At 39.9% G+C, this 25,256-nt stretch overlaps 1 protein-coding gene across 1 annotated transcript in view; it reads left to right on the top strand.

Moving 5' to 3' along the window:
- The window catches only part of PCSK5 (proprotein convertase subtilisin/kexin type 5), a 308,999-nt gene that overhangs the window by 114,005 nt on the left and 169,738 nt on the right, over positions 1 to 25,256 (top strand). Inside the window, 1 exon segment of the mRNA XM_038401751.2 lies at positions 18,117 to 18,205. Coding sequence (XP_038257679.1) covers positions 18,117 to 18,205 — 89 coding nt within the window.

The raw sequence follows: 25,256 nt of genomic DNA, 5'->3' as shown, positions 1-25,256 counted from the left end.
GCAGCAGGTTTGATATTAGAAAGCACAGGACAGGTTGTCAAGGGAAACAAATAGTGGGATATACCTCATTGCTTCTTTAACCTAAGTTTACTACCCCACTTACCATTTACTGCACATAACAGCATAAGCATAGGGTGCCTGGCCATGTACAATCCAGCACACTGTGCCTCATTCAGGCCATGTGGGTTACCCAGTTTAGAGATCTAGAGAGATTTAGAGAGAACTGGTTACCCAGTTGAGAGTTATCCTGCCATACTAGTTCAGTTTGGGGAACATCTTCCCCAAACTCCTTTTTCTAGCAGAGACTTAATCCAGCACCCTCTGAAGTCCATGTTAAAACTCCCTTAGAAAATGTAGTTATGCAGGATTAATGCCTTATTGCATCAACACAAATAAGGGTAGGGTTTGGCTCTATTTTGAGAGGGATTCACCTAACTTGAAATGCAACCAGCTCTAGAGAGAAAACTGTCTATTTAATAGTGCACAGCAGCATCACATCGAATTTAGGACAGAACACATACCATAGCCAGTTGAAATTGCAGTGGGAATTAGAGTAGGCAGAATGTAATTGCCTAAACTGGAATTTGGCCAGGACATCACGGTTTTAAAATACCCTATTCCTTTCTTAACTGTTGTTCGGGGATTGAAATCATCACCACATATCCAAATGAGCTCTGCAACATGGTATAAATAGCAGGCTCTTAGCCAAGTGGCCCGCCAATACATCACTGTGCTATTCCTCTGCTTTGCCTCACCTTTCCCTGCTTCCTCAGAGCAGTGTTCTTGTATATTTCAGTCATTTGCCTCACAGAAGAACATAGAGAAAAGAGGGAGGAGGTGCCCCTTTAAAGGCAAAATCTCCCCTTTCCTAAAGCTTTTTCCCAACCTTTTCTCTAGCAACGAATGGGTGTCCTTTGCTGCCTGAGAATAATTGGAAATGAGAATTCCAGCTTGCCTTCCTGTAATTTTTAGGAGCTTTTCTGTCATGCTTCATTTTATATTTTTGTCTTTGTGTTTTTAGTACAACCAGTTCTACCCATTTGATGAGTTTTTTTAAGTGTTTTGTTTTTTCCCTGCTATACAGAAATGAAAAGGCTCTAGTGTGGAGATTTTGGAAGAAGGGGAATTGCTTGCTCTGGCACTTGAGATGTCATTGGCTGCATAATGACAGGTTTCAGAGTAGCAGCCGTGTTAGTCTGTATCCGCAAAAAGAACAGGAGTAGTTGTGGCACCTTAGAGACTAACAAATTTATTTAAGCATAAGCTTTCGTGGGCTACAGCCCACTTCATTGGATGCATAGAATGGAACATATAGTAAGAAGATAGGTTTCAGAGTAGCAGCCGTGTTAGTCTGTATTCGCAAAAAGAAAAGGAGTACTTGTGGCACCTTAGAGACTAACAAATTTATTAGAGCATAAGCTTTCGTGAGCTACAGCTCACTTCAAGATAGATATAGATATAGATATAGATATACACACACTCACACACACACAGAACATGAAAAGGTGGAAGTAGCCATACCAGCTGTAAACGGCTAATTAATTAAGATGAGCTATTATCAGCAGGAGAAAAAAACTTTTGTAGTGATAATCAAGATGGCCCATTTAGATAGTTGACAAGAAGGTGTGAGGATACTTAACATGGAGAATAGATTCAATACGTGTAATGACCCAGCCACTCCCAGTCTCTATTTAAACCCAAGTTAATGGTATCTAGTTTGCATATTAATTCAAGCTCAGGAGTTTCTCGTTGGAGTCTGTTTTTGAAGCTTTTCTGTTGCAAAATTGCCACCTTTAATTCTGTTACTGAGTGACCAGAGAGGTTGAAGTGTTCTCCTACCGGTTTTTGAATGTTATGATTCCTGATGTCAGGTTTGTGTCCATTTATTCTTTTGTGTAGGGACTGTCCAGTTTGGCCAATGTACATGGCAGAGGGGCATTGCTGGCACATGATGGCATATATCACATTGGTAGATGTGCAGGTGAACGAGCCCCTGATGGCGTGGCTAATGTGATTAGGTCCTATGATGGTGTCACTTGAATAAATATGTGGACAGACTTGGCATTGGGCTTTGTTGCAAGGATAGGTTCCTGGGTTAGTGTTTTTGTTATGTGGTGTGTGGTTGCTGGAGAATATTTGCTTCAGGTTGCGGGCTTGGTCTGTCTTCCAAGATGAAGTGGGCTGTAGCCCACAAAAGCTTATGCTCAAATAAATCTGTTAGTCTCTAAGGTGCCACAAGTACTCCTGTTCTATTGGCTGCATAGTTTCTCTGTCAGTCTGGATGAGAAGTCTGAATCACAATCAATAGCGATTGATGATATATTGTAATGCACTAGAGGAGGAAGTGGGACAGGAGGAGAGGAAGTTAGAATGTCAATGGAAATTTATTTACAATGGGGAGGAGCCAGCACCATAAAATTAAGATCACATGGGACTATAAAATTCGAAGTGAGGCTTGGGGATCATAAAAAGTATTACACAGCAAGATTTGGGCTATCTATGGAGCATGGGAATTCCATCATGGCTCTTTCTGCACACTCAGATTATAATCTCTTCCTCCCACATTCATTTATTTATTAAAGAGACGCTGTGAACTTTTTAGTAAGTAAGTAATTTATCTTAAAACGTCTAGTGTCTGAGATAGATCATCTTTAAATAGTATGTTCTTATTTGTTTAATTCCTTTAATATAACTTTAGGAAAAGGAGAAATGGACTATAGCCATGATCATGTAAACACTTGCTGACACATCTGAGCAGTCCTATTTGACTTCATTTGGATACTTTATGTGCATAGATGTGTGAAGGACTGGGGCCTTAGAGATTGTCTTTATGGGGAAATTAACCAGAATAGCTATTGTGGATTAAACTATTCTGCAATAGTTATTCCTCCCCATGTGGACACTATTCCAGAATGGAGAGTCCACTGGGGAGCTATTCTGGAATAGCTGTTCTGATCAATTTCCCTTGCAGACAAGTCCTGATGGAAGGAAGAGTGAAACTCTCTAGACAGAGTGCAGTCAAATGCATGAAGGAAACAAACTGAAAAAAAAAACCCAGAAATTTTCTTTATTTTCTAACTTCTTAAAACCATCACAATCTTGGGGGTTAAATGTAACAACTGTAGGTACACAAGCTTCTGAGAAATGTGTTATTTCTGAAGATAGAGTACTTATCACCATGGCAGCTCGGTGACTTCTAGAAACATCACTATTCATGCTGCTAGCCATAAAGAAACATGACAAAAGGAAAGACATCCATCATATGGAACTGTATTGGCTCCATTATGGGTCATCAGCAAGCTTGAAATGCAGGGCCTTTACATCATAGCACCGACCTCTTCACTCGAAATAAAAGAGTAACTGATAGCAGTAGCTGTTCTCATCTATGTGGGCCGGCCACTAGAGGGGGACACAACACATACTCTGTCAGTGGCTTACATGCTACTTTCTAGGCTTCAGAGGAATGTTGGGAAGTGGGAATCAGCAGTTCTATTCCTGGCTCTGGAGAGGAAAGTGTTCTAGTGTTATAGGCAGTATAGAGCAGAGACAAGAAACATAATTGACACATTATTACTGAATGTCAGTGTTGCTAATTAGAAGAGCCTTTGGTTGTCATTTTAGAGAAATGAGTTTTATTCTCAACTTTGCTAGAAGAAACTTGTGCAAGCTTTCAGTTACCCCGTGTGTAAAATGGGAGGAATTATACTTTTCTACCTGTTACCCTAATGAAATAAATGTTAAGTAATAAGGGCTGTGAAATGAATAGAATTATTAATTATTAATTTATTAATGGAAAAGCAGACTCCTGGCTCTTAACCAAACACTCCTTTTCCTAGGCTAGCAGGGCAGCTGCTGATGCTACTGCTGCTGTGTCCCCTCTATCCAAAGTTGTAGCCAATGCCTACTCTGTAGGTGGGTCAGTGTAGTTGAAATCTAATGAGCTCTGCTGGGCTGGAGCATGTTCATTGCAGATGGAAGGTTTGGAAATTTCAGTAACAGTTCTCTAAGAAGTTCTACAGGGCATGTGCAAATTACACTTTTCAAAGACATAAAATTTAGCCAAATCTGGGCAGATTTTCATGATGTCAGCAAAAGGCCCAAGGACTTTTACCCTGCCAAATTTCCAATTTCCTGCTCCAAAGCATTGAAGCACAGAAGTTTGTCAGAAAATGATTGGTAAAATTATTTTGTTTTGGAAATAACTGGAAAAACTACCATTTCCCCCTAATGTGTTCTAAGAAATACTGAACTATTTTTGTGCTGAAACTTTAAAAATAAACTTCTGCCTGAGGCAGAGAACAAATATGGACATTTTAGTGTGAGAGGTTAAAGTTTGGTAAAGTTAAAAGCAACTGAAAACAGGAACTTACAATAGAAAGTATCAGGCAACCTTAACTTTAGGTTGGTATAAGTTCTGCCAAAATCTACAGTATTTTGTAATTTCCTGTGTTTCTTGGTCATCCATAGCATTACATTCTCCTTTCACAATGGTGCAACACCATTGTTTAAATTTAATGGTCTTAATTTTCCAATGTATTGCATTGTATGTAAGCAGCTACATCTGTATATAGTTTTCAGAGTAGCTGCCGTGTTAGTCTGTATTTGCAAAAAGAAAAGGAGTACTTGTGGCACCTTAGAGACTAACAAATTTATTAGAGCATAAGCTTTCGTGAGCTACAGCTCACTTCATCCGATGCATTTATATGCAATCTGTATATAGTGTAAAGTTTTCCATAAAACATACCTTAATAGTTAATTGTGGCCACTTATGTAAAGCAGATGTAGTTGCAGTGACAGTGACTTCTTTTGCAAACTGAGGGTCTAAAATAGGTACCAAGCTAAGCTCAGTTGTAATCTCCAGAAGAGTTAGCAAAAATCTATACTGTGCTTATTCCCCAGATGGGTATCTGGGTAGAGTTGGTGTAAGGGCTTGTGTATACAGAGTAGTTGCTTTGTTTACCAAAGGGTGTGATGGTAAACCTTTTTAATTAATCCAGTGCAACTTTGTGTGTGAAAAGAAAAGAAGTACTTTGTGGCACCTTAGAGACTAACAAATTTATTTGAGCATAAGTTTTTGTGAGCTACAGCTCACTTCATCGGATGCATCGGATGCATTTATGTGTGGACACACTTAAATCATTTTTTAAAAGGTTATACAGTACTGGTAAATTTACAGGGGCACACTAAACTGGTACAAGCTTTGTTTAAAATATATGAGTGTCTACACACAAAGTTGTGCTGATTAAACTAATACATAGGTTTAACTTCACACCATTAGTTAATTTAAACCAGTGGAATGTTGTGAATATAACGCCTTTTCTTTTTTTTAATGGAATGCTGTCTGGCACATTGATGATGGAAATTACAATCTGATAGCCTCTGTGTAATGTGGAAGCCTCCAAGATGTAATATGGAACATGTTTGCATGGACACTGAGTGTGAAAGGCACTTAGGGGTAGACAGGAAATGTGGAAAAGAGAAGAAGAAGTGGGAAAGCTGCTGAGAAGATCATCATCTGGTAAATTGTGGCCTGTCAACAACCAGCCAGCATTTCTCAGGAGCAAGGAAGGGTCATTTCACAGGTTAATGCTTGAGTACTGCATTAATGCAGACTTTGAGGAACAGGACAGTGGCTGCTGAAGGGGAGTGAGAGCTTTTTCAGAGCCAGTTTTCCTCTGCAGATGTATTCAGCATTTGTCTTGTGTGCGTTTGCTCATTCAGACAACTGAGATCGTTTCAGATTTCCCTGGTAGCAGTAGAAGGACCAGCAGCTCAGATGTTACAGGATTCTTGTGAAGTGCTGCTGTATAGACAAAGGAATGAATAGCAGGGGCTGTGGACACCAAACCCATTATCCAAAGTTGCTCCAAAAGTTGATCACTTTACATGTGTTGCCCAGACTCAAATGCAGCTGACTTCACTAGACTGAGTTGCAGCGGTGTGAAAGTGTAACTTTTCCTTTAGTGCATCATGTCAAACCTGTTTTATTAATTCCCAAAGGGCATGTATACCGTTTAAAACTATAAGTAGCTGCAATTGAAACTGGAGGGAAGCAACCAACCCTGACTTCCCACAAGCAATGCTACTGTAAAGTGATGTTGCTATAGAATGTTCCGAGAGATAACCTTGAGCTCTGAGAACTTATATCCAAATAGGCATTATTTGGTGGCAGATTAATTCATTTTAATGTGCTGTGATCAGTCTCTAAATGGCTGATCCTGAAACAGTACTCTGAAGATTCTCACCAACATCTAGATTTGCTCCTGGAAGTGGCCTATTACACTCCAAAAAGCTCCCTTCTTCTCTTTCCTTGGAGGCATGAACTTTGGGTTAATACACTTGTCATAGTTTTGCATAGATACTGAATTATATATTGAAATGCACGTGGGATGAATTTTACTGTGGTGCAGAGCATCATGTAAAAAGTGCATCAGCTTTCCATAGCCCAACACAGAATGCCATAGTGGGGGCTAAGCCTGGGACAGGACCACAGATCTATGTTTATGCGGACACATTGGCCCCAGCACCCAATATAATTGTGCAGAGAGGCAGTGGGTATTATTTTTAAATAGCAGCAACCATGCATCTTGCCCCTAGTTTGGGGGTGGATTTTACCTCCCCTACTGTTCCACCCTCACAGAGCTTGATTACTTGGGCTTTATGTATGCAGAGTGGATTTCAACCAGAGATATCTGAAGTAATAAATGAATAAATATATATCTTACTCCAGAAGTTCTTGTTCCTCCTGTATTTTTCCCTTATAAGAAAACATGGGAAAACATTTACATTTGTATTTATTGTATATATTTATACATTGATGGTTGCTTCTGTCTGTTGCTCACAGCGTCTATATCTTTGTGTCAAACAAAATGATGCTGCTGTGAATCAAACCTTTACTACGTTGAGCTTGTTCATGATTTGTTCAGGTGGAACATGTAGCTTTCTTTATCTCCCAGGAGTTTGAGTATCAGTAGAGGTGTTATTACATAACCATTAAATGCCAGGACATCAAAATGTAGCCGGAACTAATTTCAAGGTTTATATTAATGGTCTGTGCTTTTTATTGTAAACTGGAGAGAACTAATTCCATTCTTGTCTTGAGCTATAAAGATTCAAGAGTGAGAAATTATTTAGATTGGCTGCTTTTACACAATCATCACAATGATCTTTGTTGTGTAAATTTTGCACTAATCTTGTTCTGTCTCCATCCCTCATTAAGTTGTTTAACAGAGTAGCTAATGTCAGCATTTTCCAGTTTAAACCCCATTCAGAGGGTTAGAATTTGGGCCTCTGCTGTGTGTCATGGAATGAAGCAAAACTCCCTTGTTCCTGTAGATTTAAATGGGGGAAGGGAGAAATGTAGCAACACAAGGATTTCCCTTCCACTGTCGATCTGCCATGGCTTCACAGGGCGACACACGAAAAGGGTGGCTAAGAAGCCATATTTATAAGAAGCCATAAGCAAAAATGATAGGATTACTTAATGCTGTTTAAAGCTCATCCTCAATATTCCATGACCCTCATTCTATCCAGAGTCTCTCTGACTGGTTGGGGATAGCCTCCGCTTGTATGGCTGGGGAGCCAAGAAGTTGAGACCACAGGTTCTCATGGAGTCCCAGCCTCCAGTTGTTCAAGCCACACTCCCTGCTTCTACTTTCTCTGGAACAGGTGGATGTCAGGGAAGAATTACTATTATCAAATATTTGTGTGTAGCATTTGTGATACAGCATGGCCAGAGGGCAGCAGGAGAGTGTTAGAAGGGAGCCTTATTCCCTGTAGAGGGAAGAAAGCTTGCTATAAATTAATTAAAGCACCTGAAGCCAGTCACATAATAATCCCCCCCCCCCCGCTTCAAGCAGACAAGTGGAGGAGTTGAAGCAGAGTGGATTGGTGTTGGATCAGAGAGTAGTTTGGAGGGAAGCAGAGGAAAGTTTGGAGAAGTGCTGTGGTGGGCTAAGAAGACCAAGACCCTAGGTAAAGGGACATCTAGTTTGTGCAGAGGGAGGGCAGGAAGCCCCACAAGGTGAAGGGCAGGAGAGGAAAGTAGCCCGGGGAAGAAATTGCTAGTTCTAGTGGTTTACTGCTATCCCTAGGGCCCCTGGGCTGGGACCCAGAGTAGAGGGTGGGCCTGGGTCCCTCCCTCTCCACTCCCCTCCTTTAGGACGCTAGTGGGGCAGTTAATACCCCAGTTCAGGGACAAGAAATGGTGCCCTGAACCCCCACCCAAGAAGAGAAAGTGTGAGACCTATCATAGTAGTGCTGTCAATTTGCCATACATTATAGATGTGCATGGCATTGTGAATTGGGTTTGAGTCTGATCTTATTGGGGCACCAGTTTATCTTCATTGAGTTTGTTGTAGTTACTCCTGTTTTGCACTAGTGTAAATGAGCTAAGAATCAATAATACATTTCCTGCCATAAGGAGCTTACAATCTAATTCATATAAAAAGTAATAATAAAAAAAGAGAGGTCATCTGTCAGACTTCACAACTTTTTTATTAATTTGTTCCCTCTCTTCTACCATCATTTATTTTTTTCAGAAAAGGCATGTACATACAGCCTTTGATTTAAAAACTCTCATTGGGCTAAAATGTGGTGTACATGGTGTCAGTTGGCAATAATTTTATATTTATATATACATCAGAGAGTGGTTGAAGGTAGATACATTAGTTCCAGGTTAAGCAGGTCCCTTTTCCCTAGGTAAGATAACAGGGACTATTCCATAACACTCAGGAACTTTCTAGAACTAATTAAGGCAGGCAGGCTAATTGGGACACCTGTAGCCAATTGGGAAGCTGCTAGAATTAATTAAGGCTAATCAGGACACCTGGTTTAAAAAGACTGTCACTCCTGTTAGTGACGTGCACGTAAGGAACTGGGAGTGAGAGGACTTGTAGCTGGAGGACTGAGGAGTACAAGAGTTAACAGACATCAGGAGGAAGGTCCTGTGGTGAGGACAAAGAAGGTGTTGGGAGGAGGCAATGGGGAAGTAGCCCAGGGAGTTGTAGCTGTCGCGCAGCTGTTCCAGGAGGCACTCTAGACACCTGCAGTCCACAGGGTCCTAGGCTGAAACCCGGGGTAGAGGGTGGGCCCGGTTTCCCCCCAAACCTCCCAACTCCTGACCCAACATAGGAGGTTCCACCAGAGGGGAAGGTCTCTGAGCTGTTCCCTGACCCACATGGTGGATCAGCAGAAACTGTGGGGATTGTTCTTACTCTTTTTTACATGCTGGCCAGTGATGAGGTTATCTGAGTGAACAGCAGATTTGAGCCATGAAAGTGGTCAAACAGAGCTACTGTGAATCTCTGAGGCGAGCAAAATTCACCAATAAGTGCAGGACTCACCAAGGTAGAGGAAGAACTTTATCACAATACATATAATTGGGACTAAAGTTACTTGCTACATTTTTAGTTAACTTATGTCATATTCTTGGCTGTGTGTGTGTGTGTGTGTGTGTGTGTGTATTACTCCAGAAGTACTTGTTCCTCTTATTTTTCCCTTAGAAAAAACATAAGAAAACACTTACATTTATATAATATATATGTTTAGCATTAACCATGTTTTTTAAATTAAACTGCTCAGTTAATTGCACTGAAGAAGAGACAAGAAGGGTAAGATTTTTAAAGGCATTTAATCATCTAAAAATGCAGATGGACATTGCAGATAGTGGGATTTTCAAAAGCAAACATCCAACTCTGACAAAATTCCCAGTGACATAAATTGTAGCAGGATTGGCCCCTACAAAGAAAAAATTGTTTAACAATTGTTTGCCTTAAACAGAAATAATCAGGCTTCTACTTTGCAAACCCATTGTTGTAAACCAGTGGTTCCCAAACTTGTTCCACCGCTTGTTCAGGGAAAGCCCCTGGCGGGCCGGGCCGGTTTGTTTACCTGCCACGTCCGCAGGTTCGGCCGATCGTGGCTGTGGTTCTCTGCTCCAGGCCAATGGGGGCTGGGAAATGGCAGCCAGTATGTCCCCTAGCCCACGCTGCTTCCAGCAGCTCCCGTTGGCCTGGAGCAGTGAACCGTGGCCACTGGGAGCCGCGATTGGCCGAACCTGCGGACATGGCAGGTAAACAAAGTGGCGCAGCAGGCCAGGAACTTTCCCTGCACAAGCGGCGGACAAAGTTTGGGAACCACTGTTGTAAACAATAGACAAAAAGTGTGAAAGCTACTAAATACACAGGATGGTTTTGCAGTTTCCTTTGGAAGCAGGAATTCTCTCTTTGGACTCACATAATGGATACTATTCAGTGGAAAGCTGTTGGATGTGGACTTCATTACTATGGTACTATGTTGCCTTATTCATCCAGACTGCTTGGGAAATCAGGGCCAGATTCTCCACTGCCTTTCTTCTTGCATTGTCATCTATGCTTGGGAAAAGTGAGTGCAAAACCCCCTACCATTCTGATTTGGGAGACTGACCTTTAGGTGAATTACTTGGAAGAAAAGCATATATTGTCTCTCCCACTTAGAGAGTGTCATGGCCTTGTCATTACACATTGTCATGTGCCATTACACATATTAATCTATTTCCCCATGTTAAGTATCCTCACACCTTCTTGTCAACTATCTAAATGGGCCATCTTGATTATCACTACAAAAGTTTTTTTCTCTGCTAATAGCTCATCGTAATTAAATAGCTTTTTATAGTTTGTATGGCAACTTCCACTGTCCCTGTGTGTGTGTGTGTGTGTGTGTGTGTGTGTATACATCTTCTTACTATATGTTCCATTCTGTGCATACAATGAAGTGGGCTGTAGCCCACAAAAGCTTATGCTCGAATAAATTTGTTAGTTTCTAAGGTGCCACAAGCACTCCTGTTCTTTTTGTGGATACAGACTAACACGGCTGCTACTTTGAAACCTGCTATGGCCTCTAGTGACAAAGTGATGCTTCTTCTTTCCCCTTTGTCCATAGGACATTATTATGGCACTGCCCTATATTATCAAAACATGTTGGTCCCATGAGTGTTGACAGAGTACTAACAGTGATCAAGTGCTCGGCTCTAGAAAATAGATGCCCATCAATTTTGGCTCTTGATCATTTTCCTGAAATGCATCCTCTCTCTATCTTTGGAGTCTTGCATGTATATAACAATAGTTTTTGGTGGGCCATACAGCAAGGATCCTTGTATTGTGTTGCTGGTTCCTACTGAACATGGTAGTGACTTTAACTTGTTTCTTTCTGTTTGCTTTCCTCTCCTGATTTGCACTTTGTCAATAAAAGTTGACTCACACACAGTATTATTCATAATATAACTAATACGTGAAGCCGTTAATTCCAGCAGTCTGAGAAGCTGGGTATACTTCTCCTTCTCTGATCCCCCTGATTGTTGTTACCTAGCGGGTGGGGGGAATCTCTTCAAGATGCCTAGTAATACTCCTTGATGTCTCATACTCTGTGCAGATCCAGGCTATAGTGGCTTTCCCCACTATATCACGACATTTAGCAATTTATATGTGGGCTGACTTGTCCTTATGATATTTGTAACATTTAATGTATTGTTTATTAACTCCCTTTGCTGCTTCCTGCAATTCAAATCCCGTACAGCATGTCCAATCAGATACTGCATCATCGGATATGTACACTGCATGGAAGCGGTTAAGTTGCTACATTTACTCCCGTTACACTTTCATTGCAATTCCTAGGACTGGAATGTTTGAATACCTATTTATTTTGTTTTACATAACTGGAAATATTTACCAGATAAGCTTCTAACCTCCCCTTGCTCTGTTTTTCTGAATTCAGAAAGTCTTTACTCTTTACCTTTTTTACCTTTTTATTCTCATTATCTGGAAATAATCAAGGGGAAACAGTGTGTCCTGAATCAAGCACCAATGTCTGAATCCAGCAGCTCATCTTCCTAAATGAACAAAGAGTCAGAAAAGGAATAAAATGAAATATGATTTTCTGGATTTTTGTTTTTTACTTTGGGTTTTTTTCCCTCTTGTATATTTAAAAGCATTCTCTGCCACTTTTTCTTTTCCTCTTTTATTGAAATCTGAAGAATAAGTAGATCCTATGCAGTTTTTCCCGTATCTTCATTTATTTATTTGACATGGAGCTAACCTTATGGAACAACAGACAAACTCTTAAAAGATGTTTTCTTTATCTGAGGAAGGATTGCTGCAGGTACTAAATCCACCCAGACACCACTTGGGAAGAGTGAGTAGCAAGACTTACCCTTTTTTCCTTTTCAAGTACTTGACAAGTTATCCAGCATATAAATTTAGGTGCCACATTGCTGATGCTTTCATTAGAAACCAAAAATCTTGAAATGTTGGATGTAGGTTCAGCTGCTCCCCAGGAAATTCTTACCAGAATTCAGTTGTCACTATAGAAGCTTTGAGCTATTGTGCGAGGCTCTTAGGTGCACTCCCTGAGCAGCCTCATAAGAGTCTGACAGATCATTGGGTTCTTCTGGAATAGCAGAGCAGTCAAAATATAGATTTCCCCCCTTATTGGTCTCTAAAGTAGCATTGGCTGAAACGGTGGGATTTTGGCTTCAGCCTCCTTTCATTGTCCATCATTTTCTTTTAAAATCAAGGAGAACTGTTCTATGCTGGAGAAGAACGTAAAAAGAAAGCTCACATTTGTTCAAAACTGAAAGAATCGACCAAAATAACTGAGACTATTAAGATCAAACTGAAGAACACTCATTGCTATATAAGACTGAAAAGTCAGTCCAGTTCTGTGTGAGAAGCTGCGTTTACGAAATGTCTGCCTCACTGCAGAGACAGAAAATTTTGACAGGAAACTTGGTGGGATTGTCCTTATTGGCTAGCTGGACATGATTGGCAGCTCTGGATCTCTGGGAAGGCTCTATTTATCTAATTTGGTCTATCTAGGTACTTTTATGGAATCCATCACCTTAGTATCTGAGCACTTCTCAGACAATTAAAAAATTACCTTCCCAGTGCCCCCATGAGGAAAGAAAGTATTACTACCCCCAGTTTTATAGATGGAAAACTGAAGCACAGACTTGCCCAAGATCGCACACTCTGGCAGACCTGGGCATTGAATCCAAGTTGCCCGAGTCCCAGTTTAATACTTTCATTACAAGACCATCTTTGTATTTGGAGAGTTTCTGTGAACTTCTTGGCAGAAGGAGTGTGCTAGGTGGCTTTGCTCATTCCCTGTCTTCTGCTGCTTTGGGGGTTTTTCTGCTCCATTTTACTTTTATTTGCTCTCGCTGTACACCTTACAGTGGATGAGAGCTAGGACAGTCGAATGTGAACAGTTGAGAAGAATTAAATACAAAAAACTCAAGGACCTTTGAGATATTTGCACTGAATTATACTTTGATCACACAAGGGTTAGGTGAACTGTTCATAGCAAACTGTTTATATTGACAAGTTTTCATCTCTTTCTCTTATTTCTAATTATTCATTAACAGGCTTTCATTTTGAAATATTTATTTGCTATTTGGAGTTATTAGCCAAATGGTTTATGTAACCTGCAGTAGCAACTGTTCCAAACTTTCATTATGCTTGTTGCTTTCACTATTCATATTGGTGATTAGCCATCTAATTCACATATTGTTTGGCTTTCTGACTGGGTTACTTGCAAGAACATTAAAAGCTTTCAAAATGCCTGCAAGCACAGTGTGGTGTTGTGAGTACTCATGCAAACATATAAACAACATAGATATGACTCTTTCTGCCAGCATTCATTTGTACAAAAGTTCAGTCATATGGAGGAAAAAAATATAAAGTAGTTCAGATACTGTAGAAGTGAATTCGAGGAGGTTACCATTGGGGTTTTTTTCTGGAACAAAATGGTTGGGAGTATTCACCCAACTCAATTCTGCACTGAGACTGCTGAATAAATCACTATAGTTTTGTTAGTTACCATTTCTAAACATCAATCTTTCCAACCTTAATGTTAATCTTGATGGCATGGCAAATTCTCTGGTTCAGTGGTGTGCAATTTCTCCACTATTTTATATAGATCAGTTGTATAGGTGTCTGACCACAAACTAGTGAGGTAACGATCTTTCTGATCAAAGAAGGCCTCTTTAGAGTATGACTGCACCTCTACACAGTGGTCTGTTGTGTGAATTGTTTGCAATAGTCAGCATATCTTTCAGAGTTTTGACATGCTTCTGCCATTAAGCTTTATCTTTTAGGGGATATCACCCTCGTGAAGCGAAATATGATTGTAGGCAACAAAAGGAAAAGATATGCAGGTCAAGGCAGGACAGTTGGCAGGCTGAAAACAATACAGATGTTTGTATATTATTCAGCAAGACTGAATGCATTTTCATTTAACCTTGGTTACATCTCAAACTCAACAATGCTTTTGGAATAGGAGGAGGGAAGAGTAAGAGGAAAGTTGTAATGTATACGGAAACAATAATGTATACTGCATCATTCTTCATCCCTATATTATTCTTGCTGGGGATTCACAAGGGATTTGCCAGCATGGAGCAGCTACCTGTAGTCCAGCTGAATAGAAATCTGCTTTTAATTAGGGTAATTTAAGTTGGCTAAGTGAACCAGTTCAGAAAAACAAAATAAAACCTTAACTGAACCTCAGCCCAAGCACTGAACCAGAAGTAGTTGTGTGAAAGCAACATGTTGATAAAGCTAAGCAAAAAAGATGTTCCATGGGGACAAGTAGTAATATTGTTCTTGAGACTCTTAAAGGTGACGGTAGGCAGATCGAGACTCATTGACACGCGCCTTCCTGCTGGTCGTCAGGGAATGAGCTTGAATTCAGCCCTTGGAAGCGCCCTCTGCTAGCAGGCTGTCTCACCCTGCCTCAGGTCCCCATGTCCCTCGCCGGACCTCGGTGCCCTTTAACCTTCGGGTTCTACTCGCAGCATTAACCCCCCAAATCTGGGTCTCCCCTCCCAGGGGAACCCCAACCTTCTAAGCCCATCTTGCTCAGTGGCTACTGCCAGTCGTCATCTAGCCCCCATTCTCTGGGCAGACTGCAATCTGTAATGGCCACTCATCACTGGCAAGGGGGTGGACTTGCTGCCTTTGCCTATCCCCAGGCCACATCTCTGCAGCCCCAGTACCTCCTTAGGCCTTTACCAAGGCCTCAGCCTGGGAGTTGCGCCGGCTGGAGTTCCTTAGCTCCTTTTGCCCTTCCCCAGCACTGCTCGGCTTCATGTGCCCTTGCTCCTTCAGGCAGCTAGGTCCATCTCTCTCCAAAGCTAGAGAAAGACACTTTGCCTTCTGGCCCAGCAGCTCTTTTATAGGGCCCAGCCTGGCCCTGATTGGCTGCCTCCCAGCCTCTTCTTACTGGTTCTCAGCCCCAGTCCTCTCCGAGGGCTGTCTTTTAACCCTTTCGGGGCCGGAGCAGGGTGACTGCCCTGCTACAGTACCTGTACTTATTCAATAAAAACATAAAGATCCCACTAACTGTTCTGATAAACCTTCAATGGGAATCCAAAAAATCATTGATTTTTAAACTTAGTTTTAAGCTTTTAGGATTATGCCGCTTCAAGTACAAGAGAGGGCTTTGATTGTCTTATAAATAGAAAGACTTCTGGAACTGGTGCCTGAGTTCTAAAAGTGCTGCTTCTGGTCTACCTTCTTCACTTTAGTCTTGTAATTTCGGCTAAGTTACGTATATGATATCAGATTTGGATGATTACTAGGTCATCATAATAAATGCATACTGTGGGCCTTAACTTTCTACTGTTTAAATCAATGGAAGTTTTGCCAACTGAATTCAGAGAAAAGTAGGATCAAGCTCTGTAAGAATAGTAATGCTGTGTGTGGAGTAAGAAGAGGCATGCAAAAGAAAAAGCATTGTTATCCTCTCTGTGATATGTATTGTGTTCCTCATGGCACACCCAGGCTTTCTGAATTTGTCATGCCTTAAATTCAGTATAACATGGAGAAGCTCCAATCCCAGTGCCCAATTCCTGTTCACATGGAGAAATTGTAGCATGTGTAAGAGTGATGAATGCCCCTTCCTTTCTTATGAAGAGCTTTATTGCAAGTTCTCTCTGTTAGGTGAGAAGGACTCCAGAAGGCAGTAAGTCCAGCTTTAATTAAGGTCTTCCCAAGTAAGTTTTCACAGGTTTCTGGCTTGTCATTAATGACAGACCAGACTTTCTCCACATAGAAAAGCAACGAAAAGAATGAGGAAAAGGAGCACATTGATTCTTGCTTCTATGTTTTCTTAGCAATCTGGGTTATATCCATTTTAGACACATATATAGTGATAATTTTCAAAAAGAACTTCAGCCAGGCACAGATACCAGGCCTGAAAAATTTCAACCCAAGCATTTAAAATTTGGTAGAGACATAAGCAATCAAAAATTGGGACTTATATAGACAATGTTAAGCAACTTTAACTTTAGGCATAGATGCCAGTTTCTGCCCAGACCACCCTTGGGTATGGCAAATCGGGCAACTGCTTTGCGGGGGGGCTCGCAGGCTGGTGCGATTGGCTGGCATGGTCGAATCCCAGAAGAGAGGAATCTGCCACTTCCGCTCCAGGCTCCTCACACCTGTAGGGATGGCCCTGGCTCTGCCTATAATAAATTGGGAGGGGGGGGTTGGTTTGAAATATGGACAGCTTCCTTCCTTTACCTGAACGCTGTTGAGTTTACACAATCTTTGAATGGGTTTTTCACATTCCTATTTCTAAAATAATAGCAAATAAAGCTCATTTTCTTATTTCTAGTTAGCATACCCGTCCTTGTAGATTGGCAAAATATCATAACCAAGATTTTCTTCGTTCTTTCATTCTACAGCACTACATCATCTTGACATTAACACAAAGGACAAGTGCAAAACCTTTTTAGCCAGCATCTCTTTAAAGTACCATTTAAAGCCTGGGAATTTGTTTCTGTACATTATAAATATAAAAGGAGCCAAGGAGATGAAACACAGACCCGTGAAAGTTTCTCAAGGCATGTCTCTGAAGGATGTCAAGCATAGGTTTTTCTTGGGCCTGCATCAACATTCTAGTGGGGTGGTGGTAAATGTTTTGTGTAATGCAAGCATTCAATAAAGGGGATGTTTGTTGTCATTTGGGTATATACATTAATGTAGGCTTTAAGCTAGATGTCATTGTCTTCATTCAGTATATATAGTTTGAAATTTTTCTGAGTTCATGCACAGTAGAAATTTGTGTTAAGTTTTCAAAGCAATCTTAATCAAATTTCAGGCACCTGTTTCACTATTTTAAAGTTTTTGTAAATAGTGTAGGCATTCGTGCAGTGTTGAGGCAAAAAATTGTTTCAAGAATATGATGAGTCAAAAAAAAGCCTTGGGAAGTCTGAAAATGAAAAACAGGGAACTTTTTAAAAAAACCCAGACCTCTGCAAATCCTTGTGTGATTTACTCCAGGCTTGGGGGGGGGGGGGAATCTACCCTGGGATGAGAAGTGATATGAAATTTGAGGTAGTTTGGTTTTAGTGAAATTGTAAATCAGGCTTCTAAAGAGAAAAAGAGCTTCAATGTTAAGTCTGAGGGGGATACTGATCAAATTTGGTTATTATAAACAGGTTAATAAAGAAGTGACTTTGTGAGAAGTATCTTAGAGACTAACAAATTTATTTGAGCATAAGCTTTCGTGAGCTACAGCTCACTTCATTGGCTGTAGCTCACGAAAGCTTATGATCAATAAATTTGTTAATCTCTAAGGTGCCACAAGTACCTCCTTTTCTTTTTGCGAATATAGACTAACACGGCTGCTACTCTGAAACCTGTGAGAAGTATTTAATTCTGATATCTTGATCCATCATTAGAGTTAATCAGCATTTAGCTTATTACTGTGGTCCATGAGTAAAGGATGATACTTATCTCATACAAATATAGTTTATCAGTTGCTTGAGAAATTAAAGATGCCCTTTGACATTTCTTGGGCGTTATGATATAATTTTATACATAATTCTTTGTCGTTGACCACCACTGTTTTTGTTTCCTAGTCTCATCTCTGTTTGTTAATCCTTTTCTATTTACAAAATATAATTTTATATCTAACATATGCACTACAGACTGGGGTCATGTAGTAATATCTCGCACCAACATCCAGATGCATGTTTTGAATCTGAGGATGAGCTAGATCAAAACCTTTAAACATTGACAATCTGCATTTTAGTGGTAATGTTGCTCGCTTTAAAAAAATCTCTGTTCTGCCTGCAGGCATGGAACCCGTTGCGCTGGAGAAGTGGCAGCCATTGCAAACAACTCACACTGCACAGTAGGAATCGCCTTTAATGCCAAGATCGGAGGTTTGTAAAACAGTCTCACCGTTAACCCAAGTACAATTTGTACAAAGTGGCACACAGGAACCTTTCTGAACAAGAGGTGGAAATTTGTTTGCTTAACAACATTAGCTGTGTTGACAGGCAAATACTTCTGAAATGGATGTAGTTAAATATAGTTACTGAAGGGAACTGTAGTGATACTTCAGAACTGCTCTCTAGAACTCTTTAAATACGCATAGAAAGTTAAGAAGCAAGACTTTGTGATTAAAATACAGAACAAGGACTCAGGAGATTTGTATTCTATTCCCAGCACTTCCACAAACTTACTATGTGACTTTGGGCAAGTCACCTACTCTCTGTATGACTCAATTTCACAGCCTGTGTTACTGGGATAATAATTACCCTCCTCACACGCCTCTTGTGAAGATTGGGTTTTTAGTGTTTGTAAAGCACTTGGAGATCCGCTGATGAAAGGACTATATTAAAATGTTTAAATCCTTCATTAAGAAATCTGGTTTGAGACTGCATAAAAACTTAAATTTGTGACTTTGGTGTACCATATCAGTTATATTCAAAAAGAGGCAGTGTGGTCTAAGGGCTAAAGCACTGGATTAGGGCTCTGGAGATTTGGTATCTATTCTCAGCTCTGCCATTGACCTGGTGTGGGACAAGTCACTTCACCTCCCTAAGCCTCAGTTTCCCTATCTGTAAAATGGGGATAATGATATTGATCTCCTTTGCTTTGAGATCTACTAATGAAAATGCTATACAAGAGATGGCTATTATGATTATTACTTATTAAAAATGCATGAATCTGTCTATATCAAGAAATAATATGCCACTCTTACATGTTAAAATGTGCCATCATCTTCTCTTCTGTTTATTCCCCACAAAGGTCCAATATTAATAATTAGTCATATCTTAAAGGGACACTGAAAAAATAATCACCAGTGTTATTAATATGAATGTGTAAAAATGTTTTTTTAAGTATTAAGGAAAGGCAAGGACAACATTGTTGGCATCTACTGTGACCCAAGAAATGCATCTCTGCATATATAGCAGGAAATGGAAAGTCCCCAGTGTTTCTGGTGAAAAATGTTGAATGAGTTTCCACCCAGCTCACCAGGCAACTCTTCCAAACAAAAGAGTTTGTCAGCCTACCTCTTCCTAATGCTTCTCTGGTTGGGCTAGAATATGGCTATCCCCTACTGCCCAGCTTTTATTTCATTGTAGGGAAGGTGCAGGTCAGACTCTTAGTTCCTCACTGATCAGGAGTGGGCTTGTTCTTCCAATTTCCAGGAGTTTTCTCTTATTATAGCTTAGGGACAAGGGAAGATCCTGGAGCCTCCCCCTTCCTCAGAGGAAGAATCATGATGCTTTCATCCAGAGAGATAAAGTAATGAATTTGTTTGAGTCTGGCTGGTTTGACTGATGAAATGTGAGAAATGGGTAAGGCAAGGGAAAAAGAGACTTGTCCCAAGGATATATTGGAGTTATGGTGGGTGGAGTGTGGGGAAAAATTGTATAAGGGACACACAGGATTAACTATGTGTGTGGGAGAAGGGACAGTATAAGCTGATGGTAGAGGTTACTCCAGAATAATGTGGGTTTTTTTAAAAAATGTATTATTATGGTGGATGAACTGGGCTTGAGCCAAGTGTTTGGGTGGTTGGTTGGTTGGTTTGGGAGATGGCCATTTCTGAGGTTAGCCTGGGGGCAGGTGGGTGGGTGGATGGAATTTAGTATATGTAAATACAAAGAATAACAAAATTAGGAAACCTGTGGACTTCTAAAATCTTCCCCAGTAATATATAATACTGTAAACGATGTTACAGAAATTTTATATCTGAAGACATAACAGAAATGAATTGTATCAAATATTGTTCCTCGAGTAAAGGAAAAAATGCCCTCACTGGATGTGTTCCTCCTCCATGGGTTGAAAGAGAGAGACCGAGTTCATATTCTCACCCTGATTAGAGGAAAGACCACTGCTGCATACCCCTAAGTGCACAAATTGTCAGGGTAACTGGACTTGACCAGCTGTGGTGAATGAAGTAACTCCTCAGCATACTGGCTCAAATTTTCAAAGACACATTTCAACGTGTGCACAATGCTGTACTTTTCTGACATCAGTGTACAAATCAAGAATGCACATGTGCATATGGACTCCAATCCAGCAAAACACTTGAGTACTTGCCTAACTTTAAGCATGCGTATTAGTGCGTTGTTTGATTGTGATCATAGTTACTGAGAAAGCACTTTCTTCCTTCCTAACCATGACATGTGATCATAGTATGCCCTGAAGTATGAGATTTTATTACAGGTATTTATTCCATTCACTTGATCACACTGTAAGTCATTTCTATAGATTTTTAAACCATGTCTGGTTAATTAAGCAAAAAGAAAAGGAGTACTTGTGGCACCTTAGAGACTAACAAATTTATTTGAGCATAAGCTTTTGTGAGCTACAGCTCACTGCATCGGATGCATGCAGTGGAAAATACAGTGGGGAGATTTATATACACAGAGAACATGAACCAGTGGGTGTTACCATACACACTGTAACAAGAGTGATCAGGTAAGGTGAGCTATTACCAGCAGGAGGAGGGTGGGAAGAAAAACCTTTTGTAGTGATAATCAAGATGGGCCATTTCCAGCAGTTGACAAGAACATGTGAGGAACAATGGGGGGGGGGGGGGAATAAACATGGGAAAATAGTTTACTTTGTATAATGACACATCCACTCCCAGTCTTTATTCAAGCCTAAGTTAATTGTATCCAGTTTGCAAATCAATTCCAATTCAGCAGTCTCTTGTTGGAGTCTGTTTTTGAAGTTTTTTTATTGAAGAATTGCCACTTTTAGGTCTGTAATCGAGTGACCAAAGAGATTGAAGTGTTCTCCGAATGGTTTTTGAATGTTATAATTCTTGATGTCTGATTTGTGTCCATTTATTCTTTTACGTAGAGACTGTCCAGTTTGACCAATGTACATGGCAGAGGGGCATTGCTGGCACATGATGGCATATATCACATTGGTAGATGCGCAGGTGAATGAGCCTCTGATAGTGTGGCTGATGTGATTAGGTCCTGTGATGGTGTCCCCTGAATAGATATGTGGACACAGTTGGCAACGGGCTTTGCAAGGATAGGTTCCTGGGTTAGTGGTTTTGTTGTGTGGTGTGTGGTTGCTGGTGAGTATTTGCTCCAGGTTAACTCTCCCACTGTGTTTTTCCACTGCATGCATCCGATGAAGTGAGCTGTAGCTCATGAAAGCTTATGCTCAGATACATTTGTTAGTTTCTAAGGTGCCACAAGTACTCCTTTTCTTTTTGCAGATTCAGACTAACATGGCTGCTACTCTGAAACCTGGTTAACTAAAATATGTTTCAGTTCCTGTAATATATTATGGAGACATGATCTATGAATCGGTTAGTGAACAGACCTGCATGCCGGAATATTGCTTAAATACAAGTGAGCAATTTGCATTTGATGAAACCATAGGGTCATCAGATCCCCTTTCTTTCTACTTCCCCTTCTTTCTCAGGAAAACACTCTATTTCAGACTCATTAACTGGTGATTCTCTGTCCTACAATAGAGGGAATGCAGAAGTATGAAATGGTGATATTTAAGCCAACATGAGATGGGCTCATCTCCATGAAAGACAGTAGGGAATACTAGAGGGGGAACAGAGAAAAATTATTGCCGAAAGAAATAAAGGAAAATAAGAGCTTTGCTCTGAATAGCTGTTGGGAAGGGGGGGAGAAAGACATTACTCACTATCTAATGAAATGACCAAGACACTGTAAGACTGCAGATACCTCCTGCAGATACTGTAAGGCTTTCCTCTGCATGGCAATGCTGGATTTTAAATGCATTGTTTTTATTAAGCATCATGAATGCGTTTAGTGTTGCATGACAGTCCCAACGGAGTCAGCCATATTTGCTGAATCACAGCCTGTTTTAAACATAGTTTAAAACAGATTCAGGCTAACAGGATTTAAACATGGTTTACCTGTCCAGTGAACAGGGAGTTTAACCACATCAAAACTAAATATAATCACTTTGCTCTAGACTAGAAACCAAACTCATCTGTTGAGCAACTCCACTGGCAACTGAAGGAAGAGCTTCATCCAGCGTATTTACAATGTGTTGGGGACTGTCATGAGTATGTTTCTTAAACATGGTTTGAAAAATGGTTATGTCCCATCTGCCCTAGTCAGACACACTGTGCTATATTGAAACCATATTAAACCAAACCAGTATTCAGTTAACGGCTTAATTCCCAGTGTAAGCTTGGATTTAAAGAGCCTCTTTTGGCCTACTGATGGAGAGCACTTTACACCATCCTCAGAGATGCACCTGCTTGCATTGGTGTGAATTTGGCCAGAGAGCAGTATTCCTCACCTCAGCCAGAATGTGCACTCAGGGGCCAGGAGGGGTAGAGAGGAAAGAAATGGAAGTGGAAGAAAATCCTTTCCATCAATATTTCATCAAATTCTATCAGCAGAACAACTACGATTAATGATGTTTGTGATGGAAAGTCATTTCCAATATATCTACCAGTAATGCTCACCTTTTTCTAAGTGCTTTGTCCTCTTCCTCTCTTTTCCATTCACGCCAGAAACTCTGACCACAGAACAGATCAGGGAACAATTTCCTCAAAAGTCTGATTCTTCTCTCACAGCAATGCAAATCAGGAGTAAATCTGCTGACATCAGTGGACCTGTGCTGACAGGAGACAGTGAGAGTGAGATTAGAATCTGGACCTTAATTCTGTTGCTGTTTGGGAGATAACTCTTGTGAAGAAATCATACAATGTGCCCCCAGTTCTTACTCCTTTCTGCTGTAGCTGAGCCTCCTTTAGCTGAGCCAAAGGAATGTGATTATTTGAATGTTTGCCAGTGGCTTTTTACAGCACTCATACATAGCAAGTTACCACCTACCGGGTTTTGGGCTCTTTGTTTGCTATAAAAAGGGATGGCTATCTTGTTGTTGTTGTTGTTGTTTCTGCTTTATTGTGGAAGCTACAGAGCATCAGTGAGGATTTGGTGCTTAGTTATTTGGCTGGGCTTGAGTCCGGATGGGAAAACGGTTATACTAAATTATGACAGAACAGATGTAGATTGTCTTCAACTGACAAGGAATTAGTTCAGCTGTTTCTTTAAGCTTAAGTGAGGCACTGATTAAAAACAAATATTTGAAAGGAAAACGTGCTTTCACTTAATTTTCACATGCTTCTTCATGATTTGTTAGAAATTTGTGCTGACTAAAATTCCACTTAGGTTTTGACATTTATGGCAAATATTTGGAAAAGTTTAAAGAATTCTGAAGATTTAGTGGACAGTCTGGAAACTAAGTCTGCTAATTGCCTTCTGGGTGGTTATAAGTGTGCTATCACCACATTAGAAAAACACTTTGTATGTTCTGTGAGGGGGCAAAATTAACAACTCATGCAATTGTTACAAAAATAAAGTAACTATTTAAAATAGCCAATGATATGTCCATTGATAAAAGTTGCACTTGATGTCTAACTGTTGGCAAAAAGAGAAGAGTGGACAGGCTGCTTCTGGATTTTATCACTGTGATATTTGTTAACATTAAACATGGTGTAAATTATTTCAGATGCCAGGGATAGAACTTGGTTTTACTATTCACTGTAGTGAATGTTACATTCATAAAGCGTGTTGCATAGTTGCAGTAACTCAAATGAAATTCTCTCCCTCTGTTTTTTATCTTGCTTTGTTTAAATGTAGTATACCTTTTGTTGTTTTAGTCTGGAACCAAATATATTGATATGCTTGAAAGAATGAGAACACACCTTCTACCTCTCATTAGCTTTTAAAGATTGCTGAGGAGGAAAAATAAAATCTGAGATTACCAAAGTTGTTTAAATTGCTTTTTTATAAAGTAAAATTCATAGTGAGATCACTGTTTGGACAAGTTCATTATCTCACAGAACCTGGGCAGTTTTTGTTTGAATTTAGAAATATGATCACTTCTCAATTTCCGGTCAATTAGAATGAGGAAAAAATAGATCCTATATCAACAAACCAATCTGTATACCTTGGAAGGTAAGGCCTTGGTGAACACTCAACTTAATTCACTGCACACTCATAAACAAATTTGTGTTCTTATGATTAAAATATACAAATTTGATTTATAAATAGTAATATTCCTATTAAATGGGAAAAGACTTCAAATATGTTAATTGTGGAAGTGAACATCAACATATACTATCCCATACAGTTACATACTAATTATTATTTAAAAATGAAAATCTTTGATCAGATGTCTCATTGACTTGGAGGTTATCCTTTCATTGCTGCTGCTTATTAAGGTGTGAGAAAGTTTTAAACTGACCTCAACTGGCTGCTCCCTCAAGATTAAATTATATTGAAATGTTATGGTTGACTTGAACAAGAATATTTATTTAAAATTCCAAAATATTCTCAGTTTACAACCTTCAGCCTTTCTCATCACACTGCTCCTAAAACACCATGCTGTCATGTAGATATCCACTTTATAAATATTGGCACACAAGTTTGTCAAATACTACTGTTTACCAACGGTTGGATCTTGAGATCCCTTATTTATGCATAACTACCATTGACATTAATGGGAGTTCCACATACACAACTGAATTTCAGAATCAGACCTTACGCAGTTTTCTACCTAGAGAGGGATGTTCGCAGTTTTGCAATTGAGGTAGAATAATGTTATGCAAAGAATGCTATGGTTTGTCAGTAACTTTCTATAACACTTTTGCTAATATCCAAGAACGTCCTCCCCAGCTTCTCCTTTTTCAGAATCCTGCAATGAAGACATAATCCTGTGCTTATCTATCAGCATACATCCTATGTTTTATGTCTATCAAATTAGAATTGCCATGTCTGAAATTGCACTGCGTCATAGAGAAGGAAAGGAATTTTTTATATTTATTTATTTTATATTTTTATAATTTTTAAATGAGAAATATAAATGTATTGAGGTTGAAATAATTTTTTTTAAGTTTTCCCCAGAATTAAAGTTTTTCTTTAAAATTCAAACATTGTGTATTGGATGAAGGAATTTGAG

Source organism: Dermochelys coriacea, chromosome 5, assembly GCF_009764565.3.
Source record: "Dermochelys coriacea isolate rDerCor1 chromosome 5, rDerCor1.pri.v4, whole genome shotgun sequence".
NCBI lineage: Eukaryota > Metazoa > Chordata > Testudines > Dermochelyidae > Dermochelys > Dermochelys coriacea.
The sequence above is the reverse complement of the archived record's forward strand: the minus strand, read 5'-3'. Positions and strand labels throughout refer to the sequence as shown.